Below are 16,831 nucleotides of genomic sequence, written 5' to 3' on the forward strand. Positions count from 1 at the left end.
ATAAAGGTTCTACATCATCACGCAATGTTTATTGGACATTATCCCATGTCTAATACTTTTAACTACACTTATTCTAACACTATATTTTGAGAGAGCACCTCGTCTCTCATCTGAACAATTTTTTTTTGCCGGTAGTGGGGATCGAACCTACGACAGACCTGTGATTTTCCTAAGAGGCCGGGCGTACCCTAATATATTTGTCTATTACGGATTACTTTATTACTTATAATTTCATTCAACGATGCTTAATAAAAGCAAACTGAAATTCTAGGTCTTCCAATAATTACCGCAAGTTTCCAACCCTGCCTGGAACTCGATCTGCGCATTCAGCGAGGCCCGCCTGAGAGTGCCTCAGTTGGTCCCATAACACCCTAATGTGATTCGTGCGGGAAAACATAATTTCAGTGGCACATTCGCCTGTAATGTATACGGTGAGGCCGGCATCTTCCTCCCAAAGAGTGCCGATTGTGTATGAGCATGTGACGAAGCACGCAGTGGACACACAGAGCTAGTTGAACCAGCGTTCAGTGTGTACCGAGAGCGGGGCACAACCAGCTGCTAACACGTCGCAAAAATGTGTTGCTAACACCTCTAAACCTGGCCTCCTAACCTATCAATGTAGGCATTATTAGAATTCTACTTGCAAGTAATGCACGTAAGTTGGTTACCAGTGTTAAGTTTGGCACTTTCAGCTATTTTGAGGAACTGCTTCTTTCGAAGTGTTAGCTGCTGGATGTGCCCCACACCAATTTCGATTCACAGAGGGAAATTATTTTATTACTTTGAGGAAAGGGATATTGAGGTGAAATTTTCTTTTATGATTAGTGACATAACTGAAAACGTGCTACTTTTAAAAGTGAGCACAGAACAGTGCAAACGTATTGAGAAAATCCATCTTTCTGAAATTTTCTGGTTCATGTGTTACACAGAAAGGTGTCCGTGTTCTCATTTAGCATTTCATCATTTTCTAAATTGTATTATAATTTTAAAAAAAGTCGCGTGTTGAAGAAGAATGATATGCATAAAAGAGTTAAAAAGAAATAATTGATCGATAGATTTACATTGTATCTAAAGATAGCAGTTTGGCAGTTACGCGGAGATAGGTAATTAACTCTGATACACTTACTATTCATTTTTCTGTGTAAGATTTTTTCAGCGATCGATTTCGCCACTCGTCTGGTGGCATGAACTGTCTTGCTGTGGCTGGTGTGGTTCTTTCTTCTTCCGCTTGCACTTATAGCAGCAACAAGAAAACAGACTCCAAACGTTCTCAAAAAAGCCCACCTACGCACGCATACAGCCGCAGCAAGAAGTTCACACCTGACGAAGCCACCAGACGAGCGGCAAAATAGATTGCTGAAAAATGAACAGTAAGTGATAAATTTAGTTTATTTTACTTGTTTCTGCCATTTTTGGCTAATTGGGAAGATGAGGATGAGTGATGATATGATGACACTGATAAAGGGACACTCACAAAGAACATCTATGATCAGGCTGGGATTCAAACCTGAGACCATTGTCATAGCAAGCTGTTATAACCAATCCGCTGCGGAGCTCAGCATTAAAAAGAAATAAATACTAAGTGACGATCAGGTGATCCATTTCTTTAATGCGAGAAACATTTACGAGACTGTTATTGAAGTAGTAAATAATTTTTACAAGCAGCTTTAATATAACAAATGTAAGAGGGCTAGGGCCTGATAGAACAGCTTTTTCATTGAGTGATGCGTGGTCAGAACATCGAGTCCCATCGTCACTGTTTTCTGACCTTCGAGACAGAAGCGTTTTTCTTTTATCAGATATCTAATCGAGTGTAGATTAAAGTAGAATTTGAACCAATGCTTAGCACGGGGAATCGAACCTTCTGCGTCTTGATTATAAGGCGAGAGCGTTAATCACTACATTATCCCTTACAATACCTATCCCGACTTTTTTGAACAGTAGTAGATGAGATTCAGGCAATATGTTCTCTTATTTTCTAGGGGCTATATTTTAACATACTACTTTTTTAAAAATTCACACCTCCACCCCCCACCTGCTTCATCCTGTGCCTACCCTTCCAGACACAGCACGCTTCGCCACTGGTGATTTTTACTATAAATCTGGTGCTCTAATAAATTACTCCATGGTAACCCCAGAATTCTCTACCAATTTTTGCTCCAATTTTGCTACTACTTCTAATTTTTGAGGAGAGGGAACCACATTTCGTTAAATTTTACGCTGGGATGACTTACAGGATTTTGGGTCATTGCTATGAAGGCTACTTCTTTGATTTTCCTGTTTTCAAATTGTTTTCTTGTGTTGCACTGTTACGCTGTTCCACTGAATTCTACGGAATTCACTTCATGCACGTTTGGCTATTTTCAAAACCTATTTTGCCTTTGTGTGTGTGGTGCTTGTGTTCATTTATCATCTTCTATAGCAGGCATTTAAATTCTAATATGTAAGCTTGCCAGCATTCACATGGTATGTTCTATATGCAGTTTTTGTTAGTATGATAGTATGCTTCTTAGTGTCTTCTTACTGCTGAATAAAGTCTTAAGTTGGAATTTTTGAGCCAATTCTGCAGAAAGAAAAAGTGTCACGTGGAAAGATCTATACTGACGACTCCTAGGTCCAATTCGTAAAACCTGGTTAAAACTTAGATATATAGTATAACTTAACATTCATCACCATCATCTCTCGCTGTTTCCTGCCTCTGGCTGGGTCGGCATAGAACTCAAGCCTCTATATTTTCTTCTGGTCTTCCACCATTCCTCTCTCTCTAGTGATCCAATCTTGTCCTCTTCTCCTAACTCTCTCCACTATCTGCTTTCCACAGACATCTTGGTCTCCCCTTTGGCCTTATTCCAACTCCTTGTGAATTGTATGCTCTTACTGGTAGTCTCATTCCACCCATCCTCTTCATGTGTCCAAACCATTTCATCTGTGCCTGGTCTATATTGTCCTGAAGCTTCACCATCCCCTAATCTGTCGGATTTCCTCATTCCTTATTCTAGTTTTCCCTAATACACTCCTTAAGAATTTCACCTCCACTGTCTGCATCTTTCTTTTGTCTCTCTCAGTCATTGTCAATGTCTCTGTTCCGTACATAATTATTGGTACATAGTATGTATTATATATTACCTTCTTCCATTTCATAGGGACATCCTTAACTTAACATTATCAAATCTAAAATGCATTTTGCCTGACCGATCCAAGTGTTTTTTCATATGCATTCCAATTATACTGTGAGTTACCCATCTTGAATACATTTCACTTGTCCAAAGGAGAGAGTGTATGTGTAGGGTGACCAGACGTCCTCTTTTATCTGGACATGTCCTCCTTTTTAGGTGTCTGTCCGGCATCCGGGTGGATCTTTTAGAAATCGGTAAATGTCCTCCTTTTTTAGAAAGAGTATAGCATCGACCGTAGCAAATATTCTGCATAGAGAATGCTTCCACACATAATGATATTCATATCACTTGCACCGCGTTAAATATTAGAGCAATGCTCACCTAACATATGGGAGCTGAACATGATCACTTTCCCAACCAAGTCATTAGTAGGGGTGTGTGGGATCCAGAAAAGTCGATAAAAAAATTCCCATCCTGATCCCGACTTCGGGAAATTAATTCCCAGACATTTCGTAACTTCCAAATGGTCGTTGTAAAAAGTGGTTAATTCTTGATGTCTTCTGCATTGTAAGTGTCTTGACACTTCTTGGAAATTGTTAGCTTTATTTCAGAAATAGAAAAAAGGGGGAAATGACGTAAAATTCGAGATTTCCACAGCGTTGGGAAATTTTTATCATTTCCCGTTCCTGAAAATTTTCCTCCTTGGTTGGGAAATTGAAGATTTTACCCATCCCGAACATCGGGATTTAACAAAAATTCCCCGTCCCAACCAAAAAAAGTTCTGTCCCACACAACCCTAGTCATTACAATCTGAGACTTGTGAAACACATGTAATTTGAGCAGTTCCTTTTTGATTGACTGATATGGTTTATTTTAATTCGCTTTTCTGCCACTTTTGGCTAATCGCGAAGATGAGGATGAGCGATGATGATTTTGATGAAGAAACACTCACAAAGAACACTCATGCCCAGGCTGGGATTCGAACCCGGGACCTCTGGAGTTGTGGCACGGTGTGCTAACTACTCCACCACAGAGGTCGGCCAGTTCATTTTCGAGTCAAATATACACGATACAGAAACGCGTAGTGAGAATTTTGATTTTTAAGTCATATTTACTTTTATGACATAACGAAGCGAAAGTAAAAATTCATCAATGATCTTCCAATAAAATATCCAGCTCTTAAAGGATGGAAGAAATGAATATGAGGTACAGCGTAAGGTGATTGTCACTTTCCCCTGCTGTTGAAAGAGTACTACAAATGTTCGTGGCATTAAAATCATATTTTTTAACCCAATCTAAACTACCAAAAATTTAAATTCTGTTTTTGGAAATAAGTTAATGCGAAGCTTACTTGTTACATTTGCATTTAATTATGGTGATATTGCATTCTAATATCTAATAATAAAGAATAAAATTCTGTGTTTCAAACTATAGATATTCTTAGTTATGATTGTCATGTGTTAAATAATAGATTATGATGAGATTGCTTTCGTTGCTTAAAGGTAAAAGGAAATTAATTTTAAAAAATCATCAGAATTATATGTGAGCAAAGTCTTGGTAGGGTTTCTCCATAATGATTAAATTATGATTAATGGCAAATGAGTTGCCATTTCTTGTAGTGTCCCCTTTTTAATGACTTTCTCCTCCTTTTTTACATGTATGTGTCTGGTCACTCTATGTATGTGTAAAAAGTAGTTGATATTGGTGGCAATCAACACTGCTTCTAAAATTATTCTTTTCGATTTCCAAGAGTTACCTCAATGGCCTTACTGTTTCTCTCATTTTTGAGAGTTTTATCCAATTTTAAAAAAGGATAGGGCAAGATCATCAAAAGTATTTCGGAGTATGTCATGTGACTCCCTTCCCTTAAAAGACTTTCAACATCAGAAAAAAATAATGCACAAAAGTGTCACTTTCCATCACCATGCCGACTCAAACCAATACTACAGAAAAATCATGTAAAACGAACATGGAGTTATTTCAAGAGGTAGGGTTAGGGAATACCACTTCTCAGAGCTAACATGTAGTTATTTGAAGAGGAAGGGTTAGCAATACCACTGCCTAGAACTTGTGGAGTTATTTGAAGAGGTAGGGTTAGGGAATACCACTTCTCAGAGCTAACATGTAGTTATTTGAAGAGGTAGGGTTAGCAATACCACTGCCTAGAACTTGTGGAGTTATTTGAAGAGGTAGGGTGAGGGAATACCACTTCTCAGAGCTAACATGTAGTTATTTGAAGAGATAGGGTTAGCAATACCACTGCCTAGAACTTGTGGAGTTATTTGAAGAGGTAGGGTTTGGGAATACCACTTCTCAGAGCTAACATGTAGTTATTTGAAGAGGGAATACCACTTCTCAGAGCTAACATGTAGTTATTTGAAGAGGAAGGGTTAGCAATACCACTGCCTAGAACTTGTGGAGTTATTTGAAGAGGTAGGGTTAGGGAATACCACTGATCAGAACTTACGAGGAGTTATTTGAAGAGATAGGGTCAGGGAATAACACTGCTTAGAACTTACGTCGAGTTATTTGTAGAGATAGCGTTAGGGAACACCACTTCTCAGAGCTAACATGTAGTTATTTGAAGAGATAGGGTTAGGAATACCACTGCTTAGAACTTGAGGAGTTATTTGAAGAGGAAGGATTAGGGAATACCGCTGCTCAGAGCTAAGATGTAGTTATTTGAAGAGGTAGGGTTAGCATTACCACTGCCTAGAACTTGTGGAGTTATTTGAAGAGGTAGGGTTAGGGAATTCCACTTCTCAGAGCTAACATGTAGTTATTTGAAGAGGTAATACCACTTCTCAGAGCTAACATGTAGTTATTTGATGAGGGAATACCACTTCTCAGAGCTAACATGTAGTTATTTGAAGAGGAAGGGTTAGCACTACCACTGCCTAGAACTTGTAGAGTTATTTGAAGAGGTAGGGTTAGGGAATACCACTGATCAGAACTTACGAGCTATTTGAAGAGATAGGGTTAGGGAATAACACTGCTTAGAACTTACGTAGTTATTTGAAGAGATAGGGTTAGGGAATACCACTTCTCAGAGCTAACATGTAGTTATTTGTAGAGGTAGGGTTAGCAATACCACTGCCTAGAACTTGTGGAGTTATTTGAAGAGGTAGGGTTAGGGAATACCACTTCTCACAGCTAACATGTAGTTATTTGAAGAGATAGGGTTAGCAATACCATTGCCTAGAACTTGTGGAGTTATTTGAAGAGGTAGGGTTAGGGAATACCACTTCTCAGAGCTAACATGTAGTTATTTGAAGAGATAGGGTTAGCAATACCACTGCCTAGAACTTGTGGAGTTATTTGAAGAGGTAGGGTTAGGGAATACCATTTCTCAGAGCTAACATGTAGTTATTTGAAGAGGGAATACCACTTCTCAGAGCTAACATGTAGTTATTTGAAGAGGAAGGGTTAGCAATACCACTGCCTAGAACTTGTGGAGTTATTTGAAGAGATAGGGTTAGGGAATAACACTGCTTAGAACTTACGTCGAGTTATTTGAAGAGATAGGGTTAGGGAACACCACTTCTCAGAGCTAACATGTAGTTATTTGAAGAGGTAGGGTTAGGGAATACCACTTCTCAGAGCTAACATGTAGTTATTTGAAGAGGTAGGGTTAGCAATACTTCTGCCTAGAACTTGTGGAGTTGTTTGAAGAGGTAGGGTGAGGGAATACCACTTCTCAGAGCTAACATGTAGTTATTTGAAGAGATAGGGTTAGCAATACCACTGCCTAGAACTTGTGGAGTTATTTGAAGAGGTAGGGTTAGGGAATACCACTTCTCAGAGCTAACATGTAGTTATTTGAAGAGGAAGGGTTAGCACTACCACTGCCTAGGACTAGTGGAGTTATTTGAAGAGGTAGGGTTAGGGAATACCACTTCTCAGAGCTAACATGTAGTTATTTGAAGAGGTAGGGTTAGCAATACCACTGCCTAGAACTTGTGGAGTTATTTGAAGAGGTAGGGTTAGGGAATACCACTGATCAGAACTTACGAGGAGTTATTTGAAGAGATAGGGTTAGGGAATAACACTGCTTAGAACTTACGTGGAGTTATTTGAAGAGATAGGGTTAGGGAATACCACTTCTCAGAGCTAACATGTAGTTATTTGAAAAGATAGGGTTATGAATACCACTGCTTAGAACTTGTGGAGTTATTTGAAGAGGTAGGGTTAGGGAATACCACTGCTCAGAGCTAACATGTAGTTATTTGAAGAGGAAGAGTTAGCATTACCACTGCCTAGAACTTGTGGATTTATTTGAAGAGGTAGGGTTAGGGAATACCACTTCTCAGAGCTAACATGTAGTTATTTGAAGAGGAAGGGTTAGCAATACCACTGCCTAGGACTAGTGGAGTTATTTGAAGAGGTAGGGTTAGGGAATACCACTTCTCAGAGCTAACATGTAGTTATTTGAAGAGGTAGGGTTAGCAATACCACTGCCTAGAACTTGTGGAGTTATTTGAAGAGGTAGGGTTATTGAATACCACTTCTCAGAGCTAACATTTAGTTATTTGAAGAGGTAGGGTTAGCAATACCACTGCCTAGAACTTGTAGAGTTATTTGAAGAGGTAGGGTTAGGGAATACCACTGATCAGAACTTACGAGGAGTTATTTGAAGAGATAGGGTTAGGGAATACCACTTCTCAGAGCTAACATGTAGTTATTTGAAGAGAATACCACTGCTTAGAACTTGTGGAGTTATTTGAAGAGGTAGGGTTAGGGAATACCACTGCTCAGAGCTAACATGTAGTTATTTGAAGAGGTAGGGTTAGCAATACCACTGCTTAGAACTTGTGGAGTTATTTGAAGAGGTAATGTTAGGGAATACCACTGCTTAGAACTTACGTGGAGTTATTTGAAGAGATAGGGTTAGGGAATACCACTGCTTAGAACATACGTGGAGTTATTTGAAGAGGTACGGTTAGGGAATACCACTGCTCAGAGCTAACATGTAGTTATTTGAAGAGGTAGGGTTAGCAATACCACTGCTTAGAACTTGTGGAGTTATTTGAAGAGGTATGGTTAGGGAATACCACTGCTTAGATTTTGTGGAGTTATTTGAAGAGGTAGGGTTAGGGAATACCACTGCTTAGAACTTGTGGAGTTATTTCCACTGCTTAGAACTTGTGGAGTTATTTGAAGAGGTAGGGTTACGGAATACCACTGCTCAATACAAATGTGTCCTAAAACTTACGCAGAGGCAGAGGCACACTTCTTATTAGACACACACTGCAACAAACGTAACAGGGAACAAGAAAAAGGAATCTAAAAGGATCTTGTATCACTTATTACGTAAACTCAAGTCTTTTTTTCTTTATCATAACTTACAAAATCTACTACGTACCCCAATGCCAGTAAAACTGCTCACTCCTGTGGAAGTGTATGAACTGTCCTTAGTCACCGGAGTTGGACAATTTACATTTACTGGGCCATGTATCACTCCACTACTAGTCACATGTATATTTGGCATCTGAGGTAGTGACACGTCACTACTAGTGTCCATATGCACCGATCCAACATCTTCATTGCCAGACGTGGTGTCAGACACACAAGAATTGCGGGAAACTGAACTTCTGGTGCTTTCTGATGAGGTGCATGCCCCAGAGGTATACACGGGTGAATCTGTCATGGGTCTTTCGAACCGGGAACCACTTGGTGCCTCTCTGAACCTTCTTGGTTTCAATCCAATGCCACCACACTGAGCACGTCTCCAAATGAGATCCTAAATATAAAGAATGATTCGCACTGTGATGGAAGAAACAGTTTATGAACATATTCATCACTACTTGACCAAGACAAAAATATGTGTGTTCTTTCTATTACTTCAAACTCTGATCTAGAAGCTTAATGCACTGACCAGGTATCACCTAAAGGACAACCACTAGGCAGGAATGTTACATGATCTGAATATGAAGAATTATTGCACAATTAATAAAAAATAATAAATACGTGCAGGTATTATAAAACTTGAAAACTTTTTAAACATGACAAAATGAATTCATGGTGGGTGCAGTAAATGTGGTTTTAGTATTGTAGAGGTGATAATACTATATTTTCATGTTGCAAATTTAATAGCTTTTTGATTATTTTCGAAGAACCACCACCTTCATTAACGAAGATTACAGATTTCGTCCCTGTTTGTGAATGACGTAACTGCTTTACCATAGTGATCCTACATGAATGCAGTAGATGTTGTATATTGTGAAATCTTTATATTTTAGGAATAAATGTTAAATACGCAAGATTAAACATACTAGCACTAAAATCATTCAACTTACTGTCCTACGGACAACGCAAACACACACATCTTGTTTGAGTGTGTCTCACTCAACATGCTGCTTCACTGGTATACTGCAAGTCCCACCAAAAAAAAGCACACTTTTAACAGTTGGGCTGAAAAGTTCGTAGGCTAACATAGTAAAAAATATTTTTTTGACAAAATTCGATTTTATTATTCAATATAGTTGCCTATGAGGGCGATACAACGATTATAGCGGTCATACAATTTTTCGATGCCATTTTTATAGTACGATTTCTCTTTAGCCTCAAAATAGGCCTCAGTTTCGGCGATTATCTCTTCATCAGTGCTAAATTTCTTTCCAGCGAGCATTCTTTTAAGGTCTGCAAACAGGAAAAAGTCACTGGGGGCCAGATCTGGAGAATATGGTGGATGGGGAAGCAATTCGTAGTCTAATTCATATAATTTTGCCATCGTTTTCATTGATTTGTGACACGGTGCATTGTCTTGATGAAACAGCACTTTTTTCTTCTTCAAATGGGGCCGTTTTTTCGTGATTTCATCCTTTAAACGCTCCAACAACGCTATGTAATAATCTCAGCTATCTCGATCAACTTCACTTTACGATCATTTAAAATTATTTTGTGGACTTTTTTGATGTTTTCGTCGGTAACAGCCTCTTTGGGGCGTCCACTGCGTGCATCGTCTTCGATGCTCATTTCGCCTCGTTTAAATTTAGCAAACTACTTCTCAACGGTTGATTTTCCTGGTGCAGAGTCCGAATAATGTTTATCAAGCCAAGCCTTGGCTTCAACAGTATTTTTTTTTCGCCAAAAAGCAATGCTTTATATTAACACACGAAATTCTTTTTTATCCATTTTTTCACAATAACAAAAGCTGCTTCACTCACAATGCTATATCTCACGAACTAATTATCCGGCAGCTGTGAAATTTATACACTTATCTTTTGAAGGTTAGTACTAAGTAAAAATCACATGGATTTAATTCTAGTAACACCATCTATAAGTCAGCCTACGAACTTTTCAGCCCAACTGTTATGTGATTAATAGAGGCACATATTTTTGGTAAATAAAAAAGCGAAATTTCAGTACAAAAACAGAGTCAATTTCGGATTCAAAAGCGGTAAATAAAATGAAATTTTGCTCTTATAAATGACATTCTGGTTTTAAAAAATGTGAATATAATCCCAAATTTGATTTAAAAACTGCACTATTACACAAAATAAACATATCCTTTCTAATAGCACATTAAATCATTAGCAGAATATTAAGTTTATTCCTGTATAAAGGAGTCCATTTTTGCTTCTCAAATATTTACAGCAGAATTAATCAATTTTCTGTGAATTACATAACTCACAGGATAATTCTGACTTCAGAAAGTGTCCCGTCTGTATATAAATGGTAAATTTCGTGTTTAAGAGTCTATTTTGCATTTTGCAGTTCATTTCACATCGTTTTGTGACAAGACAGGGTAGGAAAATGCACCTCACACCTTTCAGGAACATGAAAAATTAACATTACAATGTGTTATTTCACATTTCGTGTTTTCGTCAAAAACGAAATATGCATGCCTCTAGTGAAAAACTCAATATGCTGACCAAGGCAGAAATTTATTTTATTATAAAACCCAAACTAAACATAACGTTTCAACCTTCTAGCAAGGTCTTCATCACACTCTGTACCAAGTACAAGTTGTATTGAGTTTTTCATATGGAAATAAGGCTTAATGGTCCAAGACAATAGAAATGTCTGTGATGCAGTTGTAATCCAAAATTAATTGGGGGTGAAAAATTGCAACATGGAAATAAGGTACATAACTTATTCATCACAATGATACAAGGTTTAAAATGCTATCTTGGTAGGTTTTGATATGTGCTCCACTTCCTGCAGAGAATACTTCAAAATGGTATTCAAGCTTGTGACAAGTCAAATGTCTCTCACATCCACTAAAAATTAGGTAGATTTGACACTGAAGAAACACCACACTCAACCTCACCAATCAACGCAGTCTTGTGCAGTTTGTCATTCTGCTGTGGTGTGAAATGTAAATGCTGATTGGTTTGTTTCCAAGCAACATGTACCACGTGTCGCTTCTGTCTAAAAGCTGCCTTAAGTTCTTTCACTCCTATTTAACACTTGAATCATTTTGAATTTTTACAGCAGATTTTGAGTAGCATGTTCTCACAATCTTAGTGTTCTTTTTCAATACTTGGATTATGAACTATCAGTTACGTGTCCATTTCAGTGTAATCTGACAGCACTTTTGTCAAGCCATGTAAATACACATAGTGCTTGTGAAAATTGTAAGGAGATCAAGGGTGACCTGATAGTGTATTGACACACAGTGCTCAAGACCCACGTTCAATTCCTGGTTGAACATAAATATTCAACAAGTTATGATTGTAGAATTGTTTGTGAACTGTCAAACAAGATTTCAAAATGTGCTTTGGTGTTTTGCATTAGATGAAGATTCAATAATTATGATTGACATTTAGACATTTAACATAATGACACTTAGATTCACAACTATGACACAACTATATTGAAAATAATCTGTTTACTCATGTATAATGCACACTTTTTTCCAAAATTTTTGCCCTCAAAAACTGTGGTGCTTATTATGCACGGAATAATTCAGACACCCAACATGAAACTGTACAAGGTCATTCCATGATTTTGTGACACTTGCATTGATTTATCATCATTATGGAACCCTATCATGTTATATATCATTGTAAAGCTTAAATTCTGCAGTTTCTGAATATGGCAACAGTATTCCATTCAAGATGGTGACAGTAATGTTCAATGCTATTGAAATAAGTTAATCACAAAATGAAGGAACGTTCTGATTTTTATGGTACTTTGAATGAAAGAAAAGATAGGGAAAAAGAAAATAATAATTAAAATGTATTACTGACCAAACAATATGACATGTATGGAGTGTGTGTCTTAACCCTCGGATGCATGTGTGGGGTCATTTTGACCCCACTGTCTGTTTTTTTCCTGGTATTATAATAAAATCTAAATAAAAAATTCTGATTTTCTGTGACATCTTACCATGCTACTTCAGCTATAGGAACATGTATAAATAAATTTCTTACAATTTATTTTTAATTATATTTTTAACGTTTTTTTAACAATACCCCTCCTTTCCATGTGTGGGGTCATTCTGACCCCAGCCTGAAAACAGCAGGAAAACATTCATAAAGGGAAATTGATCCTAAATATTATGTTCAATTATGCACAAACTAAACGCAATCATCTCAAGGTCAACCACTCACCCTGCCATAACACTGCAAAGTGCGCATGCGCAGATGTATTTGGCGCGGATCGAGGAGATACAAGCCACCAGTTATTGTGTAACGAGGCGGCGTGTAAGTCTGTCGGTACTTCTACAGTTCGTCGTTTAGATTTCATTGTTGCGTACGAAGATTGATTGATTGATTGATTTAGTTTATTTTACTTCGTGTTTTGTGCCTCTTGGCTAATTTGCGAAGATGGGGATGAGTGATGAAATGGATGAAAATGGACATTCACAAACAACCATACCCGACCGGGATTCGAACCCGGGAACCTTGGCGTCGCAGCGCGATGTGCTAACCACTCGGCCACAAGGTCGGGCTTGCGTACGAAGAGATGCCGACAGCGTCTGGTAGGGCGTCGCATTGTGTTTGTGACCAGGTACTTTCTTAGAGCTGTTTTGTACCACTCTAAAAGCGTCTTTGTATTATTACATTGAAAGTGACACTGACAGTAATGACCACAAGAGGATTAATTCTGAATAAAATTCACGAGCTGCTAGAAGAAGACGATGATGGTGTTGCCAGTTACACGGACAGCTTTAACGAAGAGGATGGTGTTACAGAAGCGGAAGAGATTCCGAAAGAGAGCAGTGATGTTGAAACAGACATAAGCAGTGAAGACCGTGAAGAGGATGATGCAACAGATGACCAAGGAACTTTCGGCATGATCTCAAAGAATGGAATTCAGTGGAAAAGCTAGCAGTCAAGCTCTTATCAGACTGCTGCACACAACATCATACGAGAACCTACACTTAACAATATCAAGACAAGACAGCCTTGCACATCACAATTGGCCTTCCATGAAAATGAGATCCGAAGAAAAAAAAAATGTCATTCTACTCAGCACCATGCATCATGACATACATATTGATGATGATGATTCTAAGAAGAAGCCAGAAATCATACAGTTTTACAACCAAACAAAGAGTGGAGTGGACGCCATGGACAAACTGGTTCAAACATACACCTGCAGAAGACAGACACGTCCATGGCCAATGGCCCTATTTTATAACGAAATCAATGTAGGCGTTCTCAATGCATACACATGCTACTTGTCACATCATTCTGATTACACTTCAGGCGTCAGTCACAAACACCTTATGTTCCTTATCGAGTTGGCGAATGAGTTGATTCTTCCTCACATGCGGGGGAGGTGCCAAAGCTTGAACCTGAAGAAACCAGAAACCGAGGCAATGAAACTTTGCGGCGTAGTAAGGTAGGCACAGAGACTGGAGGATAGATCTTCAAAGAAAAGAGTAAGATGCCAGGTATGCACAAGACAAGAGGACAGGAAGACGACGGAACGTTGCAGAAGATGTGGCAAACCTCTGTGCAAGGTCCACAGCAGTGTGATTGTGGTATGCTCAGAATGCGAGTGACGTGTATTTAATTGCCATGAGAAGCCGGCACATTCTTATTTTTATTTCTTTTATTATTATTTTTTTATTCTTATTTTTTTAATTTATTTTTTCTAGAAAAAATAATATTTAGTTCTGTATTGTGTTATCTGTAAAATACTGTTTCTCAAGTCAACTGAAGTTCTGTTAATTGCGAGCGAAGTGTAACTACCATTAATATGTAGAACAGTGAATTGTCAATACATTGTTATTTTTGGGGGGGGGGGTTAAATAATAATAATAGAAGTGTAATTGTTTCCTATGATATATTCAGAGAAATTTTTGATCAATAAACCATATTTGCTGAACTATTTACTCTGTCGTACATATTTCAATGCATAATTGCATTGGGGTCAAATTGACCCCACATATGTAAAGTTGTAAAAAAAAAAGTGACATGCATCCGAGGGTTAATGGAAGAAATTGTGCGCTGCTAACTGTTAGTTTGAAGGTCCTGAATGTGCCTCGAATAGTTGTTAACGTTAGTCACGGAAATAGCATATTTTCAAGTTTTTATTAGAAAAAGAAAAGAAGGAATGAGCAAAAGTCTTACACTAAAGTTAGAGCCTAAATATAACCTATAAATGACCTCATAAAGTACATTTGGAAATATCACTCCAAAGCACAAATAGAAGCTGTGAGTAATATAACCACATCAATGTGGCTAACATGTAGGCCCTACAACATTGTTATGTCAGACACATTTGGTGGCCTCTTGATCGGCATAGCGCAGCTTTAAGACCTACAACCAAGAAAGCCATTTCTTGAACCTGAATTGTACTGTACATTATATATATATGTTAGTCACTTTTCCTCATGAAAAACCAGGGTGCGCATTATACCCGTGTAAATATGGCATATTGCAAACCATTCTTGAACTTAATTAAATACACATTCTAACATGCCACCTACCTGTACTGCAAGTTGCAGAGGTGTTGCCTGATGATACGCTTGTGAATTCGGAACATTGGAAATAGGATTGTATTGATACTGGTTCAGGAGTGCATACTCCTCTTCAGTCAGTGGTTTCAATGAAGAACATTCTTCACCTGGAAAAAAAACAATTACGGATAAAAAACATTTTGTAAAACATGTGCATATTCAAATTACTCAGATGATATTATTTTTTCACTAAATGGATAAATTGATGTGATACAAATTTGCACTAAAGGGAAACCTAATTAATTCAATGCTTTTAAGTAATCGTACAAAGAACAAATTTCAGCATGTTTCAGTTGGTGTGTGTGGAGGGGAGGGGGGCACAGTTGCCATCCTTTGATCATGAGGGCGGAGTCAAATTTTTCCTGCCTGCCAACATTGCACATGCCTGAACCTTTGTTTGAACCAGGGTCTGCCTTTTTTTATCACAAGCAGTGTAGAGGTTTGACTTGACATGGCATGAGATTTCGAAGTATTGAAATGTTTTTGTTTCGCTTTTTTACAAGAATTGGTGTTGGTGGACTACAAAGGCTCGTTATTTCATTAAAATATGGAAATTCAGGTGTTGTATTTCAATTTTTAACATGGAGGAGGGAAGGAGGGGGAGGGAGGGAGGGGGAGAGAGAGGAGAGAGAGAGAGAGGGAGGGAGGGAATGAGGGGGATAAATCACAACTAGCCACTCGGCACTCTGCAACAGTATGCTGGAATTGACCTCAACTTGACGTCATCTCAGCCTCAAAGAACCTCTGTTGGTGGGTCTTTCTCTGTATATCTCCTCGAATGAGTCAGAACAGGATATTTATACCTCCAAGAAAACTGGCCTCACCACACTCACTGGGGTGAAGGCCCTTTTGTTACATTTTAAACCAGAAAGCCATTGGGGGAACACTAACGTTTCAATTTCTGGCTACCGAGCAAAAAGCAACCTTGGCAAGACCATTTACAAGCATATAAAACATACTTTCCTACAAAGCTTATTCCATTTTACGGCTGTCTGCACCTAAAAACCACACAGCAATGTTTAGCAAGAAGAAAATATGCATCATAGGTTGGTAGCCTGGGGGAAAAGAAGATAATGTAAGAAGAATAAGGTGGCAGCATTAGAGGTGTTAGAAAATTTGGAAGTTTAATATGCTGGTATGAACATAGAAACTGAGAGAGGAATGGATAGGTAAAGATGCTGGCCTTAGGTGTTGACTGAAATCAAGAGGAAGTTGCATTTGGCTTATTACTGGTAAAATGATAATGATAGGAACCAAAGAACACCCCTACCCAGGATGGGAAATCTACTAACAAAATTACAAAAAGTTTGTTCATTCTTGCTTATTTCAGTTAAATTAAACTTACACCATACAAATCTTGAAAACTTAATACTAGAGAGTGACTTTAATTCTTCTGTGCTATCAAAGTTCTACAGACGTTTTGAAACTGAAAGAAACTTTGACATTATAGTACAGATTTAAACATACCTGTAAAAACCACAAAAAGTGTCTGGATTGTTCGTCTTTGGGTCTTTTCCAACTGAAGGTGTTCACGGCTTTGTAAATGCTTCTGAAACCAATGCGCCGAAGAGAAGCTTCTTTCGCACAGCACACAGTAATGTTGTTCTTTAGTTCGAGGATGATATGTAGCGAAGTGGGACATCATTTCATCCTACATGGTAATGCAAAGACACAAATTAAAATAATGCAATGAATTTAAATCTAACATACAACTATAAAATTAACCTTACAAAAGACTGAAAAGCAAAGCAGTAAGATCAGTAGTAAAAATACTGTACATTATTACAGGTGTGTGTCA

General features: G+C 38.1%; 1 protein-coding gene across 1 annotated transcript in view; it reads right to left on the bottom strand.

Moving 5' to 3' along the window:
- Nucleotides 1–16,831, bottom strand: part of LOC146001708 (uncharacterized) — a 74,569-nt gene that overhangs the window by 17,975 nt on the left and 39,763 nt on the right. The window contains exons 4-6 of the mRNA XM_083139373.1: nt 16,501–16,684; nt 15,004–15,140; nt 8,479–8,856 (exon numbers count right to left, since the gene is read on the bottom strand). Coding sequence (XP_082995499.1) covers nt 8,479–8,856; nt 15,004–15,140; nt 16,501–16,684 — 699 coding nt within the window. The remainder of the gene's footprint in view (nt 1–8,478; nt 8,857–15,003; nt 15,141–16,500; nt 16,685–16,831) is intronic.

This window comes from Lepisma saccharinum, chromosome 17 (genome assembly GCF_977018435.1).
Source record: "Lepisma saccharinum chromosome 17, izLepSacc3.1, whole genome shotgun sequence".
Classification (NCBI taxonomy): domain Eukaryota; kingdom Metazoa; phylum Arthropoda; class Insecta; order Zygentoma; family Lepismatidae; genus Lepisma; species Lepisma saccharinum.